This window comes from Phyllopteryx taeniolatus, chromosome 4, assembly GCF_024500385.1.
Source record: "Phyllopteryx taeniolatus isolate TA_2022b chromosome 4, UOR_Ptae_1.2, whole genome shotgun sequence".
In the NCBI taxonomy this organism is placed as follows: Eukaryota; Metazoa; Chordata; class Actinopteri; order Syngnathiformes; family Syngnathidae; genus Phyllopteryx; species Phyllopteryx taeniolatus.
In genome coordinates, this window is record NC_084505.1 from 251,113 (window position 1) to 276,141 (window position 25,029).

General features: G+C 41.9%; 1 protein-coding gene across 7 annotated transcripts in view; it reads left to right on the plus strand.

Annotated features, from left to right (window-relative positions):
• Positions 1-25,029, plus strand: part of carm1 (coactivator-associated arginine methyltransferase 1) — a 200,798-nt gene that overhangs the window by 170,400 nt on the left and 5,369 nt on the right. For 4 of the 7 annotated variants that reach the window (XM_061771988.1, XM_061771987.1, XM_061771989.1 and 1 more), the window contains one exon: positions 6,415-6,492. The exons of 1 other annotated variant lie outside the window; for it this stretch is intronic. In XM_061771988.1, the coding sequence (XP_061627972.1) occupies positions 6,415-6,492 (78 nt within the window). Of the gene's footprint in view, positions 1-6,414; positions 6,493-24,383; positions 24,674-24,831; positions 24,987-25,029 lie in introns of all 7 variants that reach the window. 2 more of the 7 variants (XR_009788317.1, XR_009788318.1) reach the window with 2 other exon arrangements.

Sequence of the window (25,029 nt, forward strand, 5' to 3'; positions counted from 1 at the left end):
GTTTGCAGATGACATTGTGATCTGCAGTGAAAGCAGGGAGCATGTGGAGGAACAGTTAGAAAGATGGAGGCATGCACTGGAAAGCAGAGGAATGAAGATTAGCCGAAGTGCATGAATGAGATAGGTGGTGGGGGAAGAGTGAGGCTACAGGGGAGAAGAGATAGCAAGGGTGGAGGACTTTAAATACTTGGGGTCAACCGTCCAGAGCAATGGTGAATGTGGTCAGGAAGTGAAGAAACGGGTCCAAGCAGGTTGGAACGGGTGGAGTAAGGTGTCAGGTGTGTTATGTGACAGAAGAGTCTGTGCTAGGATGAAGGGCAAAGTTTATAAAACAGTGGTGAGGCCAGTCATGATGTACGGATTAGAGACAGTGGCACTGAAGAGACAACAGGAAGCAGAGCTGGAGGTGGCGGAAATGAAGATGTTGAGGTTCGCTCTCGGAGTGACCAGGTTGGATAAAATTAGAAATGAGCTCATCAGAGGGACAGCCAACGTTCAATGTTTTGGAAACAAAGTTAGAGAGAGCAGACTTCGATGGTTTGGACACGTCCAGAGGAGAAATCGTGAGTATATTGGTAGAAGGATGATGAGGATAGAGCTGCCAGGCAAGAGAGCTAGAGGAAGACCAAAGAGAAGGTTGATGGATGTCGTGAGGGAAGACATGAGGGCAGTTGGTGTTCGAGAGGAGGATGCAGGAGATAGGCTTACATTGAAAAGGACGCGCTGTGGCGACCGCTAAAGCGACAAGCCGAAAGGAAAAGAAGAAGTTACACAAGTGCTGTATTATCGCATGTAAACAGGCAATATAACAATACTCTGGCATATATTCTTCAAACTCTGTGAAAAACGAGCTATATTTAGCTTAGTTGAAGTAGCAGCTAGTGTTGGGGGACGCTAACGGCTGTGTGTTAACTGAAAAATCAAGCTAACTAAAAGGAATAACAAACATTCTTCTTGGAAATTTAAAAGTCTGCCATGTGTAAATCCAGTGCAATATTTCCTAGTATCGATACAATCGATTGATTACCTTTTAAAACGATTTAAATCAATATAATTTCCTCCGGTAGGCTAACTCGCCGTGCACAGATCGAGCCAGTTGGTTCGTAGGAATATTAGCTGGATATGTCTATATAATGAATGAATCATTACACCCTTAATATAATAATATGTTTTCATTTATTTCCAACAATCTTTTTGTCTTCATTTCATAACATTTGTCTTGGCTGCCAAGCTTCCAATCATTGTGTGGATTTTTATTTTATTTTTTTGGTCCAGTGAGATTCCAGGTATGTGTCGCCATGTCAATGTGATCTGCCCAGGGTCTTCAATGCCATAAATGCTGGCCCATGCCACATACACACAATGGTAATGGCTGTTTATTTTTTAAACCAATCAGATTTCAGATTCAATAAACAGGGCCATCTAGAAGGCCTCCAGTGATGTCGGCATTTTCCCATCCTCGATTGGTTGATTAGAGCAAAAGCAGCCCAAAGTGGCTGATGGAACAGGATGAGAAATTGAGTTAGAGACGACATTAAAAAACGTTTTTTCAAGCCAGAGTTTTCAAGAAAAAGTGGACATTGTGAGGATAGGTGGACCAACACCGTTGCTGGTTTGTTTATTTTGACCCGGTAAAGGATCTATATAGCACTTTCAGAGCACTACACTATGAGCTTTATACAGCTAGTTTACAGGCAGAAGCAGAAGAACAAGTGAGGGGATTTCAGATATATATAAGCATCTCTGGTGAATACGATATTTCATTTAAAGTTTAAGCTCGAGTTATGTTTTTGTCATGTTATTAGACAAATATTGATTGTGAATTGCATAGGTCGGCTGTACACTGTGCCCAGTCAAATCCGTGGAAGCTTTGTCAACTGTCTTGCCCATAGCCGCTTCGTGCCGTTGGCTGTCTTTGATCTGCTCTCTGCAGTGAGATATTCTTATAATTTAAGAGCTTTAAACTCATGCATGCATTTGTGTAATGTTGTTGTTTGAGCAGTCTTATGTACGTCATTTGTGAATATGTGACATTCAAGTGAAATAGCTGCCAGCCGATCATCAAGCTGTAGTCTGCCACTGACCACAAGTGGTGCATTTTTTAATAAAAAAAAAAAAAAAAGAGCAAATACCGGAAGAACTCTTTTCTGCTTAAATGTTGCTGGTTTAACATTGTTTTGATAGAATAGAAGAGAATGCCTTTATTGACATATACACGTAAAGTATTTGCATGTGCCCTATAAAGGATGTATCTATTAAATTTGGGTACCTTCAGCATTTTTTTTTTTTGGTGCGTTTTGTGTTCATTTGTGTATTGTTTTTTAGCTGTCTTGTGATTTGTGCATGGGTGGTAATGTTACAGTGCCTGAAGGAGTGAAACTTGCGATACAATTGATAAAAGATACAGATACAGGATTATGAATTTGTTAGGCTGTGTGGTTTAATGATGAGTAGCGACACACAAGTACACGTAAAAGCGCCCTGTTAACAATAACTACTACCTGTGTGTTATTAATGTTGCATACGACGTTAAATAGTGAAAGATGCTATGTAGCAATCGCTAAGTTAGCGGCCGAATAAATAATGATAAATAATCAAATAAAATCTCTCTCTCTCTGTCTGTCTGTCTGTAATACCACATATTGTTATATTGCATTTTTGTCTATTTTGTAAAATTGCGATGTGATGGTGATATTGAGGGGTGGATTGGGTCACTTACAGTGGGTACGGAATGTATTCAAATCCCCTTAAATTTTTTACTCTTTCTTATATTGCAGCCATTTTCTAAAATCATTTAAGTTCTTCCCCCCCCCCCCCCCCCCCCTCATTAATGTACACACAGCACCCCATATTTGTTCTGACATGCACTGTGAGTGGTAAGGTCTTATAGACAGGTGTGTGGCTCTCCTAGTCAAGTCCAATCATTATAATCAAACACACCTGGACTCCAGTGAAGGTGTAGAACCATCTCAAGGATGATCAGTTGAAATGGACAGCACCCGAGTTAAATTTATGAATGTCACAGCAAAGGGTCTGAATACTTATGGCTGCGTGATATATCCGTTTTTCTTTTTTAATAAATCTGAAAAAAATTCAATAATACAATTTTTTTTTCTGTCAATATGGGGTGCTATGTGTACATTAATGAAGGGGAAAATGAACTTAAATGATTTAAGAAAATGGCTGCAATATAACAAAGAGTGGACAATTTAAGAGGGTGCGAATACTTTCCGTACCCACTGTAAGTCTCCACTGAAGACTCAGGTCCCAAATGCTCCACCTGCATTTGATATTAGGACTACCCCATAAAAATATAATGAATGGACCCCAGAAATATACAGTATATCCAGAAAGTATTCGCAGCGCTTCACTTTTCTTACATTTTATTGTTACAGCCGCATTCCATAATGGAATAAATTCATTTTTTCCTCAAATTTCCACATACATCACCGCATAATGACAACATGAAATTTTTTTGGGGGATTTTTTTTGTAAATTCATTCATTCATTCGTTTCCCACACAGCTTAACCTCACTTAGGTTGCAGGCGTGCTGGAGCCTATCCCAGCTGACTCTGGGCGAGAGGCGGGGTACACCCTGAAGTGGTTGCCAGCCAATCGCAGGGCACATAAACAAACAACCAATCGCACTCATATTCACACCAACGGGAAATTTAGAGTCTTCAATTAACCTACCATGCATGTTTTTGGGACATGGGAGGAAACCGGAGTACCCGGAGAAGACCCACGCAGGCACGGGGGAGAACATGCCGACTCCACACAGCCGAGGCCAGATTTGAACCCGTGTCCTCAGAACTGTGAGGCAGATGTGCTCACCAGTTGTCCACCGTGCCGCCTTTTTGTAAATGTATTGAAAATAAAAAAACTAAGAAATTACATTTACATAAGTATTCACAGCCTTTGCCACAAAGCTCAAAATTTAGCTCAGGTGTATTATGTGTCCACTGATCATCCTTGGAGAGGTTCCTACAGCTTAAATTCAGTTGATTGGACATGATATGGAAAGCCACACGCCTGTCTATATAAGGTCCCACAGGTGACAGTGCATGTCAGAGCACAAACCAAGCATGAAGTCAAAGGATTTGTCTGTTGACCTCCAAGACAGAAATCTGGGGAAGGGTACAAAAAAAAAAAATCCAGAAGAACTACCATCTATGCAGCACTCCACCAATGAGGCCTGAAGGGCCATACGAAAGCACTCCTTAGTAAAATAAAGTTTGTTAATAAAGTAAAAAAAAATAGAATTGCATCCCTTTTCTGTGGTTGAAGATGTGTGGTTTGGTTACTTAATGAAAACACTCGAACCATGCTTAATTCAACTGTAAGTTGCTGTATAAATTGGGGGAGGCATGGCTCAGGTGGTAGAGTCGTCGTCTCCCAACCCAAAGGTTGTAGGTTCAATCCTCTGCTCCTGTGACCTTGAGTAAGATACTGAACCCCCAGTTACTCCTGATGCTGTGTCATTAGTGGGTGAATGAGGAGACAGTTTTAAAGCACTTTGAGTACCTTGACGGTAGAAAAGCGCGATACAAGTGAAAGCCCATTTGCCATTTAACAAATAAAAGTTATAATATACACAACTCAAAAAACGTAGGGCTATTTGGCTTTTGGGTGAACTTAATGGATGAACTGAAAATGCACTACAACCCATTTTGGGTGGGTCGCGGAGAGGTAGTAAATAATTTATCATACAATAAGTCAGACTGTTAAAATTGTTACTTGCTGTGGTTTGCAGCCTTCATTTCCTAAAAAGAAGACAAATAATCAATGTTGCACTTTCATAAAAAGTTCAGTTCAAAAATACATTTTTGTAAATGCAGTTATGGTCATCCTCAGTTTCTCAAGAAGGTGCTCTGAAAGGCACTTTAAAGATAAGTATGTGTAGTGTAAAAAAAAAAAAAGGCATGTTTTCAAAGGCTATTTTTTTCACAGGTTTTTGTTGTTAACTTAGCGACAATAGAAAAATGTGGGTTCCAGGGTGAAAACCGTTGAGAACCACTGCACTACATTTACATATGACCTTAATTTGACCTTCTCCAAACTTTTGAATGCACATGTCCAGCTGTTGCATGTTTTAGTAATTTGCACTACTTGCTTTTTTGTAACAGTGAGCTGAAAACGGCAAAATTCACAAAAGGTGGTTTGATTCATGAATCATCCAATACATTTCATGCTTCAGTGAGAATTGGTATTTAAACAGTCCTCCTCATCACATTTTGGCATCATGAGGCCAAAATTACACCTAACAGTTGAGCAACAGTACCTCCCCATTTCAAGACATCAAACAGGCTGTTTGCAGAGGGACGTGAACACGGAACTTTGACTGGCAGTGTCATCAGCAGGTTGCAACAGGGATTCAGAGAGACTGGAAGAGTCACAGAAAGACAAAGAAGTAGGTGTCTTTGGAAAAGAAAAGAAAACCTGATTTGAATTTTGCCATCAGCTCCTTAGAGAACAAAATGTGCAAAAAGTACAAAAATATTGCACAGCCGTACATGTGAACGTAAATGCTTACAGAAGATCAAATTAAATTTACCTGTAAATGTTGTGCATTTTAGGTTTATCACATAAGTTCACCCAAAGGCCGATTGGCTCTAACGTTTTTGAGTTATGTTATAATAATATTTTTTATTTATATAGAAACTTTCAAGAAACCAAGTATTTTATTAATGAATTTGTTTAATTATCAATGAATCAAATTAGATTAAGTAGCCATGAAAAACTAAAAGATTTTTTTTTGTTGCTTTTTCACCCCATAAGTGTAAAAAAACTCTATAAGCATACATTCCAAATCCCTTCTTACCTTCACAGGACGTAACATTGTATTTTGCTGAGAGTAATCTTTATTGTACAGTGCATGACAGGCCACACCTCACCGACATGACACCAAACAAGCCTCGTGTTTGGAATCTTATGCTGGTTTGTACTTAAAAGGGCTTGCTCTAAAAAAAAATTCATTTAGAGTTCATAACGAGCTTGTGAATTAGCTCGCAACATAGTATAAAATACTTTATCTTAACAACAAGGCAAGTTTACAGTCAACTTAATGTAATACATCATTTTACAAGACCTAAATCGGTGTTTTCAGTTCTGTTTGCAAAAGAAAATGAAAATCTTCCACAAAGGTCGTACAAATGGAATGAAACGATCTTTTAACATCTTTTGTAGTAGATCTGCCCAATGTAATTAAATATCAATTCCTTTCTGATCATGAATGAGCAAAATTAGATAAGCTTAGCTTTTGAGGTTAGAATGTGGACAGAAATTAGTATAATTTTTACACATTTTTAATTTTTCTTTTTCGTCTGTCCTCTACAAACCTTGAAACTGTGATGCCATTGATGTTTTTCTTTGTTAATATTGGTGATTGCTGTGTTTCTTTTCATCCTATCCAGGAATGCCTGCAGCTTATGACCTTAGTACAGTCATTGGCAGTGGCCCATCAGTCTCTCACAACAACCTTATCCCTCTAGGTATGTCTTTCTGTGTGTTTTTTCACTGTGCAATGCTATACAGCAGTGTTCCCCAACCTTCTTTGCACCGCGGACCGGTCAGGAGTCGGCATTTTTCTCACGGACTGGCTATTGTGGTGTGCATGCGTCCGTACATACATACGTACATGCATACATATACGTACATATATACAACCCCAATTCCAATGAAGTTGGGACGTTGTGTTAAACATAAATAAAAACAGAATACAATGATTTTCAAATCATGTTCGACCCATATTTAATTTAATACACTACAAAGACAAGATATGTTATGTCCAAACTGATAAACTTTAGTGTTTTTAGCAAATAATCATTAACTTGGAATTTTATGGCTGCAACATGTGCAAAAAAAGCTAGGACAGAGTCATGTTCACCACTGTGTTACATCACCTTTTCTTTAACAACATTCAATAAATTTTTGGGAACTGAGGACACCAATTGTTCAAGCTTTGTAGGTGGAATTCTTTCCCATTCTTGCTTGATGTACAGCTTCAGCTGTTCAACAGTCTGGGGTCTCCGTTGTCGTATTTTACGCTTCATAATGCTCCACACATTGTCAATGGGAGACAGGTCTGGACTGCAGGCAGGCCAGTCTAGTACCTGCACTCTTTTACTACGAAGCCACGCTGTTGTAACACGTGCAGAATGTGGCTTTGCATTGTCTTGCTGAAATAAGCAGGGGCGTCCATGAAAAAGACATTGCTTGGATGGCAGCATATGTTTCTCCAAAACCTGCATGTGCAGATGTGTAAGTTACCTATGCTATTGGCACTAACACAGCCCCATACCATCACAGATACTGGCTTTTGAACTTTGCGTCCATAACAATCCGGATGGTTCTTTTCCTCTTTGGCCCGGAGGACACGACGTCCACAATTTCCAAAAACAATTTCAAATGTGGACTCGGCGGCCCACAGAACACTTTTGCACTTTGCATGAGTCCATCTTAGATGAGCTCTGGCCCAGAGAAACCGGCGGCATTTCTGGATGTTGTTGATAAATGGATTTTGCTTTGCATAGTAGAGTTTCAAGTGGCACTTACGGATTTAGCGCCGAACTGTATTTACGGACATTGGTTTTCTGAAGTGTTCCTGAGCCCATGTGGTGATATCCTTTACACATAGATGTCGATTTTTGATGCAGTGCCGCCTGAGGGATCGAAGGTCACGGGCATTCAATGTTGGTTTTCGGCCTTGCCGCTAACATGCAGTGATTTCTCCAGGTTCTCTGAACCTTTGAATGATATTATGGACCGTAGATGATGAAATCCCTAAATTCCTTGCAATTGTACATTGAGGAACATTGTCCTTAAACTGTTCGAGTATTTACTCACGCACTAAGGTGACCCTCGCCCCATCTTTGCTTGTGAATGACTGAGCAATTTAGGGAAGCTCCTTTTATACCCAATCATGGCACCCACATGTTCCCAATTAAACTGTTCACCTGCAGGATGTTCCAAAACCAAGCATTCCTCAACTTTCTCAGTCTTTTTTGCCAGCTGTCCCAGCTTTTTTGGAACGTGTTGCAGCCATAAAATTATAAGTTAATGATTATTTGCTAAAAACAATCACATTTATCAGTTTGAACATTAAATATCTTGTCTTTGTAGAGTATTAAATTAAATATAGGTTGAACATGATTTGCAAGTCATTGTATTTTGTTTTTATTTATGCTTAACACAACGTCCCAACTTCATTGGAATTGGGGTTGTCTATATGTATATATATATATATATACACATACACACACATACACACACGCTTCCTCCTTCGCCGTTCGTGGCGCATCCACTGTGGGCGCGATGCAGGAATGGGGGTCGGAGTTGCTGTAGGCAGCCAGACCAGACTGCAGTTCCGTAGCTCCTCAATGAGAGTAGACTTTTAACGCTGTAAAAGTAGTTCTGCCTGTGTCGAGCAGAAAACTACTACTGCATCTGTATCAGAGCGGACTTGGTGCGTGAGAGTTAACTGTTGCGATAAACCCTTATTTTAACTGCTGATATAGTGTTGTTTTGTTCGCGAACGTTTCGTTCAAAAGAACAAATCTTTTCAGTTAACGTCATGAGCTGAATTAGTTTATGAAATTATTTTGTTCTTTGAGCTCTGCCACCGTTAGCCAGCCCACTCGGACCGGTGACAAAAGCATTCGAGCTGGCTGGCAGCGGAAACGGAAGCGTTCTGTGCAGTCTTAACGTGTCAATTGAGACGCGCAGATGTTGCGAAGGAGAAGATCCGGTCAATTTTCAAAATAAAACACATTGACACGTGAATTGCAATACAACAGAAATTATATAAATTGGTCATTCTTTCTCTGCGGCCCGATAACAAATGCCTCACGGCCCGGTACCGGCCCACGGACCGGTGGTTGGGCACAACTGCTATACAGCATTGTCACATTTTTGAAAAGGCTCCCATCGAAATGCAAAGCTGCCAAATCTTCCCCAAATGTTTCAATTTCCATGCAAAGACAAAAAACATGGAGTCAGTCCTGCAAACAATTTACCAGCACAGTAACTTCGGATGAACTGGGTTAAAATTGCCCCTTAATAGAAAATGCTGATCTCATGTGGAAGCAGTGTATGAGAATCTACAGTGGGTACGGAAATTCAGACGCCCTTAAATTTTCCCTCTTTGTTATATTGTAGCCATTTACTAAATTCATTTGTTCTTTTTTCCCCCTCATTAATGTACACACAGCACCCCATATTGACAGAAAAAAATGGAATTGTTGAAAGTTTTCCAGATTTATTAAAAAAGAAAAACTGAAATATCGCACAGCCATAAGTATTCAGACCCTTTGCTGTGACTCTCATTTTTAACTTGGGTGCTGTCCATTTCTTCTGATCATCCTTGAGATGGTTCTACATCAGAGACAGAATTGTTGCAAGGCACAGATCTGGCCAAGGTTACAAAAACATTTCTGATGCACTTAATGTTCCTAAGAGCACAGTGGTCTCCGTAATCCTTAAAAGTAAGACGTTTGGGACGAACAGAACCCTTCCTAGAGCTGTCTGTCCGGCCAAACTGAGCAATCAGGAGAAGAGCCTTGGTGAGAGAGGTAAAGAACAACCCAAAGATCACTGTGGCTGAGCTCCAGCGATGCAGTCGGGAGATGGGAGAAAGTTCGAGAAAGTCAACCATCACTGCAGCCCTCCAGTAGTCGGGGCTTTATGGCAGAGGGGCTCGACGGAAGCCTCTCCTCAGTGCAAGACACGGGAAAGCCTGCATGGAGTTTGCTAAAAAAAAATAATAATAATAAAAAAAACACCTGAAGAAATCCAAGATGGTGAGAAATAAGATTATCTGGTCTGATGAGACCCAGATATAACTTTTTGGCCTTAATTCTAAGTGGTATGTGTGGAGAAAACCAGGCCTGCTCATCACCTGTCCAATATAGTCCCAACAGTGAAGCATGGTGGTGGCAGCATCATGCTGTGGGGTGTTTTCAGCTGCAGGGACAGGACGACTGGTTGCAAACAAAGGAAAGATTAATGCAGCCAAATACAGGGATGTACTGGATGAAAACCTTCTCCAGAGTGCTCAGGACCTCAGACCTTTATTTTGTTAAATATTCATCAAATAAAGGTGGCAGCTCTGTGAAATTAAGAAATTTTCACACCCTGTAGGCTAAATGTCAGGCAATTTTACTCTCATATCGTGTGGGTGGGGAGAGAAGAAAACTTTCAGTTCAATTACCTCTAGAAAGTGACTTTAAAGAGACCATATATTTCAAGGATTTGTTTACAATGTTGAAATGGTAATATAGTTAATTTTTTAAAGATAATTTTTTATCTTCAAATAGGATTTTTATTTATTCATTTATTTTTTTTAAACAAAAACCAACCACTAAAAGAAGTTAATTAGCTGGTGTTGGGGCATGGGTCCAGTCAGGGAGGCTGACCCATCTCCCTGAGGAAGTCCAATCTTTGTGTCTTCCCTACCTGGGGCCTTGTTAATAAAAGGTCCCAGGTAGGGAAGACACACAAAACACCACCCTTTACAAAAATGTGGTTTATAAAAATAAATTGAAGAATATGGATAGCTACAACACTCCCTCAACCTTCCTGCTGCCCAAAATGACTTCCTCAGCCAGTAATCCCGGAGCGGTTGGACCGGGGGCTCCTGAGGAAGGCAGTGTCCCGGCGTGCGAATGGGCCACCTCGCCAGCAACGTTCTCCGGTGCGCCTCTCGGCGCTGGATGTGTTGCTGCCGACACATACTGCCTGCGGTCTCCCTGTCAGAAAGTCCAGCAGCCAGTTGCACATCGAATTGTTGAGCCCCAGCTGGTCCAGTTTGTAGATCAGTGTTTGGGGGATGACGGTATTGAATGCTGAGCTGAAGTCTATGAACAGCATTCTGACATATGAGACCTGGAGGCCAGGTGTGTCAGGGTAGAGTGGAGGGCAGTGGAGATGGCGTCATCGGTTGACCGGTTGGACCGATATGCAAACTGGAAGGGGTCCAAGGATGGGGAGAGGTGGGGAACTTGACTTGTTGCATGACTAGCCGCTCGAAGCACTTGATCAGGATGGGAGTGAGCGCTACCGGCAGTCATTGAGGCAGGAGGGAGACGACTTCTTCGGGACCGGAATGATGATGGTGGTGGCTTTGTAGCACGTGGGAACAACACCGTGACTCAAGGAGGTGTTGGAGATGTGAGTTCTGTGAGTTCAGCTGCACATCCCCCCAGTACAGGATCAGGTATGTTATCTGGGCCTGGGGCTTTTCGTGTGTTGATCCTATCGAGAGATCTTTTCACGCTGTCCCGCGTCAGTGTCAGCACTTGTGTGCAGGGGTGCCGTTGTGTGCCTCAACGCGAGCAAAGAATTCATTCAGCTCATTTAGCAGGGAGGTGGCGCTGTTGCAGTTTTGTGGTGAGGGTTTATAGTCTGTAATGGTCTGAATACCTCGCCACAGACTCCTGGTGTCACTCCTGTCACTGAAGCGATGGACGATCTTCCTGGATACTCCCTCTTGGCCTCCCTGATGCCACGGGACAGATTGGCCTATTACTATTATTATTCCTGTTATGTACATTGGGTCGGAACGTATTCAGACCCCTTAAATTTTTCACTCTGTTATATTTCAGCCATTTGCTAAAATCACTTTTCATTTTTTCCTCATTAATGTACACACAGCACCCCATATTGACAGAAAAAAATAGAATTGTTTAAATTTTTGCAGATTTATTAAAAAGAAAAACTGAAATATCAAACAGCCATAAGTATTCAGACCTTTTGCTGTGACACACATATATTTAACTCGGGTGCTGTCCGTTTCTTCTGATCATCCTTGAGATGGTTCCAAACCTTCATTGGAGTCCAGCTGTGTTTGATTATACTGATTGGACTTGATGAGGAAAGCCACACACCTTTCTGTATCTTCTTTTCCTTTCGGCTTGACCCATTAGGGGTCGCCACAGCGCGTCATCCTTTTCCATGTAAGCCTATCTCCTGCATCCTCCTCTCGAACACCAACTACCATCATGTCTTCCATCACGACATCCATCAACCTTCTCTTTCGTCTTCCTCTAGCTCTCTTGCCTGGCAGCTCCATCCTCATCATCCTTCTACCAATATACTCACTATTTCTCCTCTGGACGTGTCCAAACCATTGAAGTCTGCTCTCTCTAACTTTGTCTCCAAAACATCGATCCTTGGCTGTCCCTCTGATGAGCTCATTTCTAATTTAATCCAACCTGGTCACTCCGAGAGCAAACCTCAACATCTTCATTTCCGCCACCTCCAACTCTGCTTCCTGTTATCTCTTCAGTGCCACTGTCTCTAATCCGTACATCATGGCTGGCATCACCACTGTTATATAAACTTTGCCCTTCATCCTAGCAGTGAGACTTCTGTCACATAACACACCTGACACCTTACTCCACCCGTTCCAACCTGCTTGGACCCGTTTCTTCACTTGTCCTGACCACACTCACCATTGCTCTGGACGGTTGACCCCAAGTATTTAAAGTCCTCCACCCTTGCTATCTCTTCTCCCTGTCGCCTCATTCTTCCCCCACCACCTATCCCATTCATGCACATATATTCTGTCTTATTCGGCTAATCTTCATTCCTCTGCATTTTTTTCTTCTGTACCCAACAGGACACACCTGGCCAATATCAATGCAATACACTGCCTACAGCAGCATCGGTGATGGTGGTTAACAATCTCTGTTAGCACTCCCCCCCCCCCCTCCCCACTCCCCCCCCCCCCCCCCCCCCCCCCCCCAACTCCCCCAAACGATGTCTTATTTTTGATTGAGGTTACTTGTGAGTATGTATTTGAGTTACACTTGCCTCACTCACCATTGCTTTGGACTGTTGACCCCAAGTATTTAAAGTCCTCCACCCTCGCTATCTCTTCTCCCCGTATCCTCACTCTACCCCTTTCACCTCTCTCACTCATGCACATATATTCTGTTTTACTTCGGCTAATCTTCATTCCTCTGCTTTCCAGTACATGCCTCCATCTTTCTAACTGTTCCTCCAGCTGCTCCCTGCTTTCACTGCAGATCACAATGTCATCTGCAAACATCATGGTCCACGGGGATTCCAGTCTAACCTCATCTGTAAGACTATCCATCACCACTGCAAAAAGGAAGGGGCTCAGGGCTGATCCCTGATGTAGTCCCACATCCACCTTAAATTCATCTGTCACACCTACAGCACACCTCACCGCTGTTCTGCTACCCTCGTACAATTCCTGTATTATTCTAACATACTTCTCTGCCACTCCAGACTTCCGCATGCAGTACCACAATTCCTCTCTGGGTACTCTGTCATAGGCTTTGTCTAGCTCTACAAAGACACAATGTAGCTCCTTCTGACCTCTGTACTTTTCCATCGACATCCTCAAGGCAAATAATGCATCTGTGGTACTCTTTTCTAGGCATGAAACCATACTGTTGCTCCCAAATACTCACTTCTGTCCTGAGTCTAGCCTCCACTACTCTTTCCCATAACTTCATTGTGTGGCTCATCAACTTTATTCCTCTATAGTTGCCACAGCTCTGCACATCACCTTTGTTCTTAAAAATGGGCACCAGTACACTTTTCCTCCATTCCTCAGGCATCTTCTCACACACGAGAATTCTATTGAACAAGCTGGTCAAAAACTCCACAGCCACCTCTCCTAGATGCTTCCGTACCTCCACAGGAATGTCATCAGGACCAACTGACTTTCTATTTTTCATCCTCTTTAATGCCTTTCTAACTTCCCCATTACTAATCATTGCCACTTCCTGGTCCACCACACTTGCCTCTTCTAGTCTCCCTTCTTTCTCATTTTCCTCATTCATCAACTCCTCGAAGTATTCTTTCCATCTAGCTAGCACACTCCTGGCACCGGTCAACACACCTTTCTGTATACGACCTTACAATCGAAGGAAAGATGAATGCGGCCAAGTACAGGGATATCCTGGATGAAAACCTTCTCCAGAGTGCTCAGGACCTTAGACTGGGCCGAAGGTTCGCCTTCCAACATTACAATGACCCTAAGCACACAGCTAAAATAACAAAGGAGCGGGTTCAGATTTACTGAGCAAAGGGTCGGAATACTTATGGCTATGATATTTCAGTTTTTTATTTTTTAATAAATTGCAAAAATTTCAACAATTCCGTTTTTTTCTGTCAACATGGGGTGCTGTGTGTACATTAATGAGGGAAAAAAATTACATAAATTATTTTAGAAAGCGGCACAGTGAACGACTGGTTAGAGCGTCTGCCCCACAGTTCTGAGGAACGGGGTTCAATCCCCGGCCCCGCCTGTGTGGAGTTTGAATACATTCCATACCCACTGTAGATTCCTATTGTACCTGGGGACCATACCAAGGTTTTTGGTGCAATACATTCTGGAGTATGTATGCTTTTTAAATCCCAACCCAGACTTGATGCCTGGAAATTGTCCTTGTCATCTCCAACATACATCTTTGTCGGTAAAGAATGTTTCTTGAAATCTTAAGAACAGAATATGAACACTCTTTCAGAAAGATATCACCTCATTACCTTACGTGATTGCCTTTTGGTCTGGCATGATGATATGGTCTGATGATGATATAGTGTGGAAGAAAGGGCTTTTACAGAACTGCTATTTAATGTCAAATAAGGTTAAGGAAGTATCATTTACGATTATTCATAAAATGTGTCCAACTAAAGCATACATTGAAAAAAATTCAAGAAAGACTGATGTGATTTGTAGGTTGAGCCGTTCTGAATCTCCTAAAACTGGTTAATCGATTTTGGCACTGTCCGTTTGTCAAGAATTCTGGATGCAACCTTTGTATTTGTGTTAGGAGTAAATGTGATAAAAGCTTTGTGTTGTATATATATATATAACACAAGGAATTTCTTTCCGGTAGTTGGAGCCGGTCTAGTATGACAGCAGACATATTTTGACAAAAAAAAACTTTTGGGACATAAAAACACACTACGGAGAGTCACTTAACCTCTAGCAATTTAATGGCAAGAGGGAAGAAGCTGATTGAATGTCTGCTTGTTTTAGTTTGCATTGATTGATAGTGCCTGCCTGAGGGAAGGAGCTGGAAGAAGTGGTGACCAGTATGTGGAGAGTCCAAACGGATTTTGCATGCTCTTGTCTTATTTCTGGCAGCGTGCAAGTCCTCAAGGGTGGATAGGTGGGTACTGACGATTTTTCCGGCAGTCGTGATTGTCCGTTGCAGTCGGAATTTGTCCTTTTTTGTGGCAGCACCAAACCAGACTATGATGGATGTACACAGGACTGATTCGATGACTGCTGTGTAGAACTGCCTCAACAGCTCCTGTGGCAGGCCCTGCTTGCTCAGAAGCCGCAGGAAGTACATCATCTGCTGGGCCTTTTTGAGGATGGAGTTGATGTTGATCTTCCACTTCAGGTCCTGAGAGACAGGAACTTGGTTTCGACGGTTGACACAGGGCAGTTGGACAGCGTGAGGGGCAGCTGTGGCAAAGGATGCCTCCTGAAGTCCACGATTATCTCTACAGTCTTGAGCGTGTTCAGCTCCAGGTTGTGTCAGCCGCGCCAAAGCGCCAATCACTCCACTTCCTGTCGATATGTAGACTCTGCACAGTCTTTGATGAGGCCATCATCGTCTGCAAACTTCAGGAGTTTGACAGCAGGGTGTGTTGAGTTTAGTCGTTCCTGTAGTGAGAAGAACAGCGGAGAGAGGAAACATCCTTGGGGCGCCCCGGTGCAGATGGTGCGTGTGGATGAAGTGGTGTCCCCCAGCCGCACCTGCTGTGTCCTTTCCGTCAGGAAGCTGTGACTCCACCGGCAGATGGCAGGCGAGACGCTGAGCTGGAGAAGCTTGGAGGAGAGGAGTTCAGGGATGATGGTGTTGAATGCAGAGCTGAAGTCCACGAACAGGATCCTCGCGTAGGTCCCCGCACCGTCAAGGTGTTCTAGGATGAGGTGCTTTCTCATGTTGACTGTGTCATCCACAGACCTGTTTGCTCAGTAGGCAAACTGCAGAGGGTCCAGCAGGGGTCCTGTGAAGCTCTTGACGTGGTCAAGCATGATGCGTTAAAAGAATTTCATGACTACAGATGTCAGGGAGAAAGCCCTGTTGTCATTCAGACCCGAGATTGCAAGGTGTCTTGGGGAGTGCGATGATGATGGAGCGTTTGAAACAGGATGGTACTTCACACAGTTCCAGAGATTTATTGAAGATCTGTGTGAAACTGGAGCCAGCTGGTTCACGCAGACTTTGAGGCAGGATCGGGACACAAGGTCTGGGCCTGACGCTTTGTTGATGTTTTGTAGTGTGCGTCTCACATCCTTTTCATGAATGGTCGACGCGGAAGTCAGAGGTGTGATGGTGGTTGGTGGTGCGACTGGTTGGGTGTGGGGTGTGAAAGTGTCCTTTTAAAATCTGCAGTTGAAGGTTTTCAAGTCATCAGCTAGTCCTTTATTGTTCTCCACTTGGGGGGATGGTCGCTTGTAGTTGGGAAGCAATTTTAATCCTCGCCAGACTGATTTAGAGTCATTGGCAGTAAACTGTTTATCCAGCTTTTCTGCAAAATTTCTCTTTGTAATAGTGAGGAGAAGCGGTACAGAGGATGGATGTGTATTAATTTCTTTTGTCAGCTGATTTCTAGCGCAGTTGTGCAATACTCTGTCCCCACTTCGATAGGTGTCCTCTTTAGCCTGACGAAGTTGCTGAAGTTTGCCAGTGAGCCATGGCTTATTATTGAACGTGCAAAATGTCTGTTATTACACACACATCTTCACAGAACCTGATATAGGATGTGACGCTGTCCGTATATTCATCGAGGCTGCCAGTTGAAGTTTCAAAGACACTCCAGTCTGTGCAGTCTAAACAGCATTGAAGTTCTATATTTGCTTCATTGGTCCACTTCTTCACTGTTTTCACCATATTCTTCACACATTTAAGTGTGTATACCTGGATGTTGGTATAAAGTGAATTAAGCAGTAATCAGAGGAACCCAGAGCTGCACGGGGGATAGCACTGTATGCGTCATTTAGCATGGTGTAGGCCATGTGTGGTCTATAATGTTGTTTTCCCTGGTAGGACAGTCAATGTGATGCTTGTACTTAGGGAGTTCATTGTTTAGTTTAGCTTTTGTTAAAATCTCCAAGAATAATGAGGGGTGAATCTGGGTGGGTTTTTTTTCAAGTTTGTTTACTTGTTCAGCAAGCGTTTGCAGTGTGGCGTTCGTGTTAGCCTGGGGACCAATGTAGACACCGGCGAGGATGAAAGAGGCAAACACGCGCAGCAAGTAGAACGGCTTACAGTTCAAAAACAGAGACTCCAAGTCTGGGCTGCAGTGTGTGTTGAGCTCCATTTTGTTGGGTAGAGAGCGTAGATTTGCGAGGTGAATCAATGGGAGCGACATTTGGAATCCTCTCTCCCAGAGCTTGACCTGCACTCCGGCTTGCTTCCCCCTGTGGCATCGCCTCCATGCGCCATAGATCACAGCCATTCCACCGGAGAGTAACTCAGAAAAAAATTTGTGAGCTCGTGAAAGAAAGTCCGGAGTAGACTCCCTAATATTTAGCAAGTCTTCCCTTGTGTAAGAGATGCAGGTCCGTCATCTATTCAGCATAGTAGTTTGGATTGTCTTCATCCATTTATTTTTTTTTAAACGCTTCATAAAAACCACTTCTATGAAGTTAAAAACAAGATCTCCATCGCATTCGAGCTCCGCCGGGAGCCGCCATATTTACGCCGTGCGTAAACGACGTTGCTGCGCATTGACATTAAGACGAAGCATGCACAGACAGCTTTTCATAGTGACAATTTATTTCTGATCGGTTTGGCAATCGGAATATTTTACCGCTGTGAAACCAAATTCCAACCAAATTCGGCCTCTTTAATCCGATGTTTAAATGGAGCATTTTCACGCGGTTTGAGCTTCTAAACCGATTATTATCGCAATTGAAGGCTCCATATAAAACAGGCTGGTCTTGCAGCTCTTTAATTATTTCAGACCCATGGGGATCCATATCACAGAGTAAAGAAAAACAATTAAATAGAAATTATAATAACAACAATACTTGTTAACGATATGTATAGTATAGTATTCGACTGGACTCAAAGGCAGACTGATCCGGAGGGAGTCGAGGAGAATGATTTTTTTTGAAGTAGCTCAAGGTTAGTATTTATAGTTAGGAGAATCCGAAGGAGCCAGGAGCTGACAGGAGGCGGGAGCACGGGCAGGTGGACGAACTTGACGGCGTGGTTGGAGCGGGCAACAATGCGGGGGATACAGGAGGAATACTGGAAGCGGAGAATAACACAAGAGGATAAATACAATTGCAGATACCCGGGTAATCAACTTACAAACTAGAGGGGAATTCTCGAGCGTCAGCCTGTGTACCATTAGCGAGTGCGAATACTCTGGCGCCGGATCCCTGGGTCAGGCATGCTTAAATACCGGCAGTGATGAGTGCTGATTGGGAACACGTGCACGGGCGAGGAGGTGGTAAATGCCTGGGGGGGGGCGAGAGAGAGAGAGAGAGAGAGAGAGCCACCCAAACTCCAAAAAAAGAAACTGCAGGCACAGATTATGACAAGTACTAATTTAAAAGCAAAACAATTAATACAAAAAATAATAAGGACGGGCCTTATTTTTCAATATTTCAGAGGCATTAAAAAAACAACTTATCGTTTATTGTGACAGTTTTTGGGAAAATAGTAAATTAACAGGCAGGGCCAGCCCTAGCCAATGTGGCGCCCTTGGCGAGATTTTATATGGCGTCCCCCTCAATCAACGATATACATAAACTTACAGAAAAGTCGAATAACAATAGTTTTTAACATTGCTTTTAAATTATAACATGCCAAAAAAATTTAAATAGAACATTTTCTTGATTTCATTACTCTACCATTACTGCTAGACAAATCATGCGAGTAACTTTTGTGACATCAAATTGGACAAACCAAAAGTAGGAACAACTTGAACTCTCTTTCTCCCATTTTCCCTCCATTTTTTCTTCTGTGTTCTGGACAGTTTGGGCCCTTTTGACATGTTTCCGAAGTTCTCTGGGGTCACATTAATAAATTTACCCTCAGCAGAGGAGGGCGTATTTGGTATTATCATTTGTAATTATATAAATTTGACATTTTAAATTTGAATCTATTGTCCATGTTAAAAGTTAGTTGTCAAGTTATTGCAAATATGTGCAGCTTCCCCACTTGAGATTGATTCAGTGACAGAAGATTTCATCTGGATTTTAACTCAATAACCAAGAAACATTTTCCTTTTGCCTCATTTGTTTTTTTTAGCACCCAGTAGTTTGACAGTTAATCAAGAAGCTTCATTCCTTACATTTGTCTCTAGCAATGACATGCTTTAAGTGCATTGGCATCTGCATTTTCTATTTATGATTTAGGGGAAATATATACAAAAATAACAAGAGACTGTTTTTGTAAATAAGTGGAAGTAGGAAGAGAGAAACATAATACACAAATTTGTAATTCCTATAACATCAAGCTCCAGCCTTAGATTTATTCATTTTTCAATTTTCTCCAGAACAAATGAGGCCGTCACTGTTGTTTAAACTTTTTAGTCTAACATTAAATAATGAATGTTTTTACATGATCTTATTGCCCTTTCATATTGTAACAAACTTTTACGTGTGTTCATTGTTGTGTGTTGCTTCTGGGGGGGAGAGCAAGAAGCGTTCTGTTGTGCTTAGAGCTTTGAATTTCGAGGGGCTTTGAATGCAACGCTCTATACATTGTGGGAAAAAACAGGGGAGAGAGAGCGAGAGGTGAGCTGATTTCAAAGTACAGTGGAACCTTGGTAGAACGGATTAATTGGCCAGATGTACCCATGTTACTGTACATTACAAAATGGTTTGTTGTTGTTTTTCTGTGGCCTAAAACACCCAGTACAGTAACAAAGTTATTGTAAATACAGTGTCATGAAAAGTCTTGGCCCCCTTCACAAATTCTTATATTTTTGCATGGTTTCCTCACTTAAATGTTTAAGATAATCCAACAAATGTAAATATGAGAAAAATATAACCCAAGTGGCGGCATAGTGTCCGACTGGTTACCACATCAGCCTCACAGTTCTGAGGACCGGGGTTAAAATCCCGGCCTCACCTGTGTGGAGTTTGCATGTTCTCCCTGTGTCTGCGTGGGTTTTCTCCGGGCACTCCGGTTTTCAATGGTGATTTCATTTATTAAGATTATTATATGGACTGTCTTAGATTAGCCTAGCCAGTCTCCAGATCTCAACCCCATAGAAAATCTTTGGAGGGAGTTGAAAGTCTGTGTTGGCCAGCGACAGCCCCAAAACATCACTGTTCTAGAGGAGATCTGCATGGAGGAATGCGCCAAAATACCAGCAACAGTGTGTGAAAACCTTTTGGTATTGACCAAATAATTATTTTCCACCGTAATTTGCTAATAAATTCTTTAAAAATCAGATAATGTGATTTTCTGCATTTTTTTCCTCATTTTGTCTCTCATAGGTGAGGTATACCTATAATGAAAATTGCAGGCCTCTCTCATCTTTTTAAGTGGGGGAACTTTCACAATTGGTGGCTGACTCAATACATTTTTGCCCCACTGTATGTGTGTTGTGAAAAATCTGTGTTCTTTGACGGAGTTAAATAAAAAAGGTGCCCAATTAGTCATGCGCTGACAGATAAACAAAAGGTTCAAACAATCCTAATCGTGCTGAAGTTTGCCTCGCCAGAATAATATGCAGCGTTTTAGTGAGGAGAAAAGACAACACGACACAAAAAAAAGAAAAATCATAAAATCTTCTCAAAATATTGTAATGAAATGCTGTTTACATCATATAACTTCCCTTTTTAGGATTAAATGTCTCATGTTGAAAATGTTAAAATTGTACTATATTTAACTTTGAATGCACACTGATAATTATCCCAATCTAATAACTTAATATTATTATTTTGTGTGAACGTTTAGTTGCAATAATCTAAGATTTTTTTTTAAACTTTTTTTCCCCCCAGTGGAATCTTTTGTGATCAGTAGGCTACTCCCTTTCAGGTCTCTAGGCCTAATTCTTACTACTTAATAAAAACAAAACAAAACTCTTGCTCTACAATATCAAAGCGTCACACTCGTGACTAGTGACACGCACAATGATACAATATCCACAGCGAACAGCAGATTTTCCTGTCATCAAACAACGCACTTTCATCAAACACTAGGTCAAGATTTCAAAATTCAGCTCTCAAGCACCACACACATACATAAACACACCAGTAATCAGCAGCCCACACAGTCACTAAAACCAAGTCGTTTTCGCCCATAGGTTGAGCACACGTCTTGTCAGTCAGATAGTCTTATCTCTTCAGTCTCAAATACCTTTAAAGCTTTTTCCCCATCATTTTCATTGGTGTAAAGCACATGGTGTTACATTTTTAATGGTGAGGAAAAGCGGTCCAGAAAATGGATGGATGGATGGATGTATAAAAGGTGCTATATAAATAAATTTGCTTTGATCATTTGAGAGCATTTGAAAGAAAGAAACATTGTTTTGAACAAAACTGTTAACTGAGTGCAAACAAATTGTGGTTTTCAACTCAGTGTTGCGAATTGCGCATTTTCCCAAAACTGATATTCTCACCCCTCAGAGTAAGTAAACATTTTGCTATTCAGATTTGTGTTTATCATATATTTATATGAATTGAATTAACCATGAGTTTAACCAGGATTTTGATTTATCTAATACCCAAAATAATAAACCTTGGTTTATTGAAAATTTTCAATCATCAATTAATTCATTTTAATACTTTTTCCCAGACCAAATGTACACTAGCGAATAGTTTCTCGGAACCTTGAAAAATTACAAATAACCGTCCTGCATTCCAAATGATGATAATTGGTAAATGGACTGCACTTATATAGCGCTTTATCTACACTATCACAGTGCCCAAAGCGCTTTACAAAGCCTCACATTCAACTACTCACTATACACCAATGGGCAACTGCTGCCATGCAAGGCGCTGCCAGGCGCACTGGGAGCAAAATTAGGGTTCAATGTCTTCCCCAAGGACCCGCTCTACCTATTGAGCCACAGCCACCCAAAGATTGAAGATGATTCCTTGAATACCTTTCCTTCGGCCCCAGGCCGAGTTACACCATCCCAACTAACTGTTGATTTGTTCACGCAGTTCCAAACTGCTACACCTTAGGTCCCAGACCAAACATCTACAACATCTAACGCGGGGAATAGATCCTCAGACAATTACAAGTAATAATTCTACATTTCAGATAGTTCAATATTGCCATCTCCTTCTCCATGGTTGTTGTGATGGGAGTACAGCTTTCAAATTCAAAGGGATCTATCATTTATAGCTCATAGTTGCATACAAAACTCCATAAGTGTGTAAATGAATGTCTTTTGGTGACTGTAAATTAAATAACTAGCTTAAGCAAAGCAGTGTTATCAGTACCAAGCGTGTCTTCATTGCAGAAAAATCACAGAGAAACAGCAATGTTGAATGCAGTTTGTGTGTGTGTCTGTGTATGTTTGTACAGTGGGGCAGAAAAGTAGTCAGCCACCAAGTTCTCCCACTTAAAAAGAAGAGAGAGGCGTGTAATTTTCATCATAGGTATACTTCACCTATGAGAGACAAAATGAGAAAAAAAAAATCCAGAAAATCACATTGTCTAATTTTTAAAGAATTTGAGTTCTGGATCATCCAAATGCTCTCTAGCAAACTTCAGACGGGCCTGGACATGTATTGGCTTAAGCAGGGGGATGCGTCTGGCACTGCAAGATTTGAGTCCCTGGCGGCCTAGTGTGTTACTGATGGTATCCTTTGTTACCTTGGTCCCAGCTCTCTGCAGGTCATTCACTTGGTCCCCCCGTGTGATTCCGGAATTTTTGCTTACCGTTCTTGTGATCATTTTGACCCCACGGGGTGAGATCTTGCGTGGAGCCCCAGATTGAGGGAGATTATCAGTGGTTTTGTATGTCTTACATTTTCTAATAATTGCTCCCACAGTTGATTTCGTCACACCAAGCTGATTACCTATTGCAGATTCAGTCTCCCCAGCCTGGTACAGGTCTACAATTTTGTTTCTGGTGTCCTTTGACAGCTCTTTGGTCTTGGCCATAGTGGAGTTTGGAGTGTGACTGTTTGAGGTTATGGACAGGTGTCTTTTATACTGATCTGTTCAAACAGGTGCCATTAATACAGGTAACAAGTGGAGGACAGAGGAGACTCTTAACTCATTCCCTGCTAATGCCGTCCAAAGACGTCATTAAGAATCCATCTATTCCCTGCCAATGCTGTCTAAAGACGTCAATGCCGCTTTTTAACGGGGATGGGTGGGGGAGTGTCTTGTGCAGTTTGTGTGTGTTTGTGTTAGCCTCTGGATAATTGCAATGAGGATTGGCACCCTGTAGAGGGCAACAATGCCTTGAGGTGAATGTCCCTTCCTCAGATTGAAGAAGAGGAAGAAGAAGGAGGGGGCAGGCCGGCGGGGTACCAGAGACATTGAGAAGAGACAAACATAATGGCGGAAAAGAGAGAAGACAAAATGAAAAAAATCTTTAAAATAAAAAAAAAGCTCTCGGTACTAGAAATTTATTGCACCAAGGCAAGCAAAATATTCCTGTGACCGACAGGAAAGACGCCTTAGATCACAGGTGTCAAACTGGTTACCGAGGAATTTACCAATTCATTCAAAATCAGACAACGTGATTTTCAGGATTTTTTATCCATCCATCCATCCATTTTCTGAGCCGCTTCTCCTCACTAGGGTCGCGGGGGTGCTGGAGCCTATCCCAGCTGTCATCGGGCAGGAGGCGGGGTACACCCTGAACTGGTTGCCAGCCAATCGCAGGGCACATAGGAACAAACAACCATTCGCACTCACAGTCATGCCTACGGGCAATTTAGAGTCTCCAATTCATGCATGTTTTTGGGATGTGGGAGGAAACCGGAGTGCCCGGAGAAAACCCACGCAGGCACGGGGAGAACATGCAAACTCCACACAGGCGGGGACGGGGATTGAACCCCGCACCTCAGAACTGTGAGGCTGACGCTCTAACCAGTCGGCCACCGTGCCGCCAGGATTTTTTTTTTTTTTTTTTTTTTCTTATTTTATCTCTCAGGTAAGGTATACATATGATGAAAATTACAGGCCAGATCCGGCCCGCAACATCATTTTAAGTGGTCCGCAAAAGCAAATCATGTGTGTCGACTTCATGTTTTTTGTGAAAATACCAAAATTTGTGTCTTTACTTGTATAATGTTTAGATATCGGAAGCATTTTATGTTACAAAAATGTTACACCTTTTTGGAATAAATGTAATAATAGTGAAAAATATTTATTGGCTTCTGATTTTAAAACTAGTTATCCATCAATTTGTTGTGTATATGTCATTATATGAGACAATATTTTATATGGGTTCACAGTCATAACGGCCCTCCGAGGGAAGCCATAACTACAATGTGGCCCGTGACAAAAATGAGTTTGACACCCCTGCCTTAGATGACGCAAGGAATAAAGGATGACGCTCCGAGCCAAAGCGATCGTGCAAAATGCCAGCCCGTACATATGGTGAGATGCTCTCGGCCACTTGCTGGCTGATCGTCTGCCAACCAGGATTTGAATAAATGGGATCTGGAATCGTCAGATAGTGAACTCACTTTTGGATAGCCAGGCGAGCTTCCTCGGATGAAGATCAACGAAGGCGAAGACAAAGGTAACTCGTTTGCAGCTCGCGTTAGCTACATTTAGCGAGTAAACACGCTCGTTCAATCCTTGTTACATAAAAACATAATTTTGTCCTACTAGCTCACATTACAATGTAACATCTATTGCCAGTACTGATTTGAATTTTCCATTTCATCCATCTTGCAGGAATTCAACACCCGCGAGTCAAGCGTCTTTTGGGATTGCGAAGAAGAAAAGTAATCGGGTTTTTTCACCCTTGCAAAACACATCAATAAAAAGTATACTCGTCGCATCCACCAGACGTTCGACTCCCATACCAGTACGCAGTGCAGACAAAAAAGGTAATTGAAAGCTTTTTTTCTCCACATCCCACGACAGCAATTT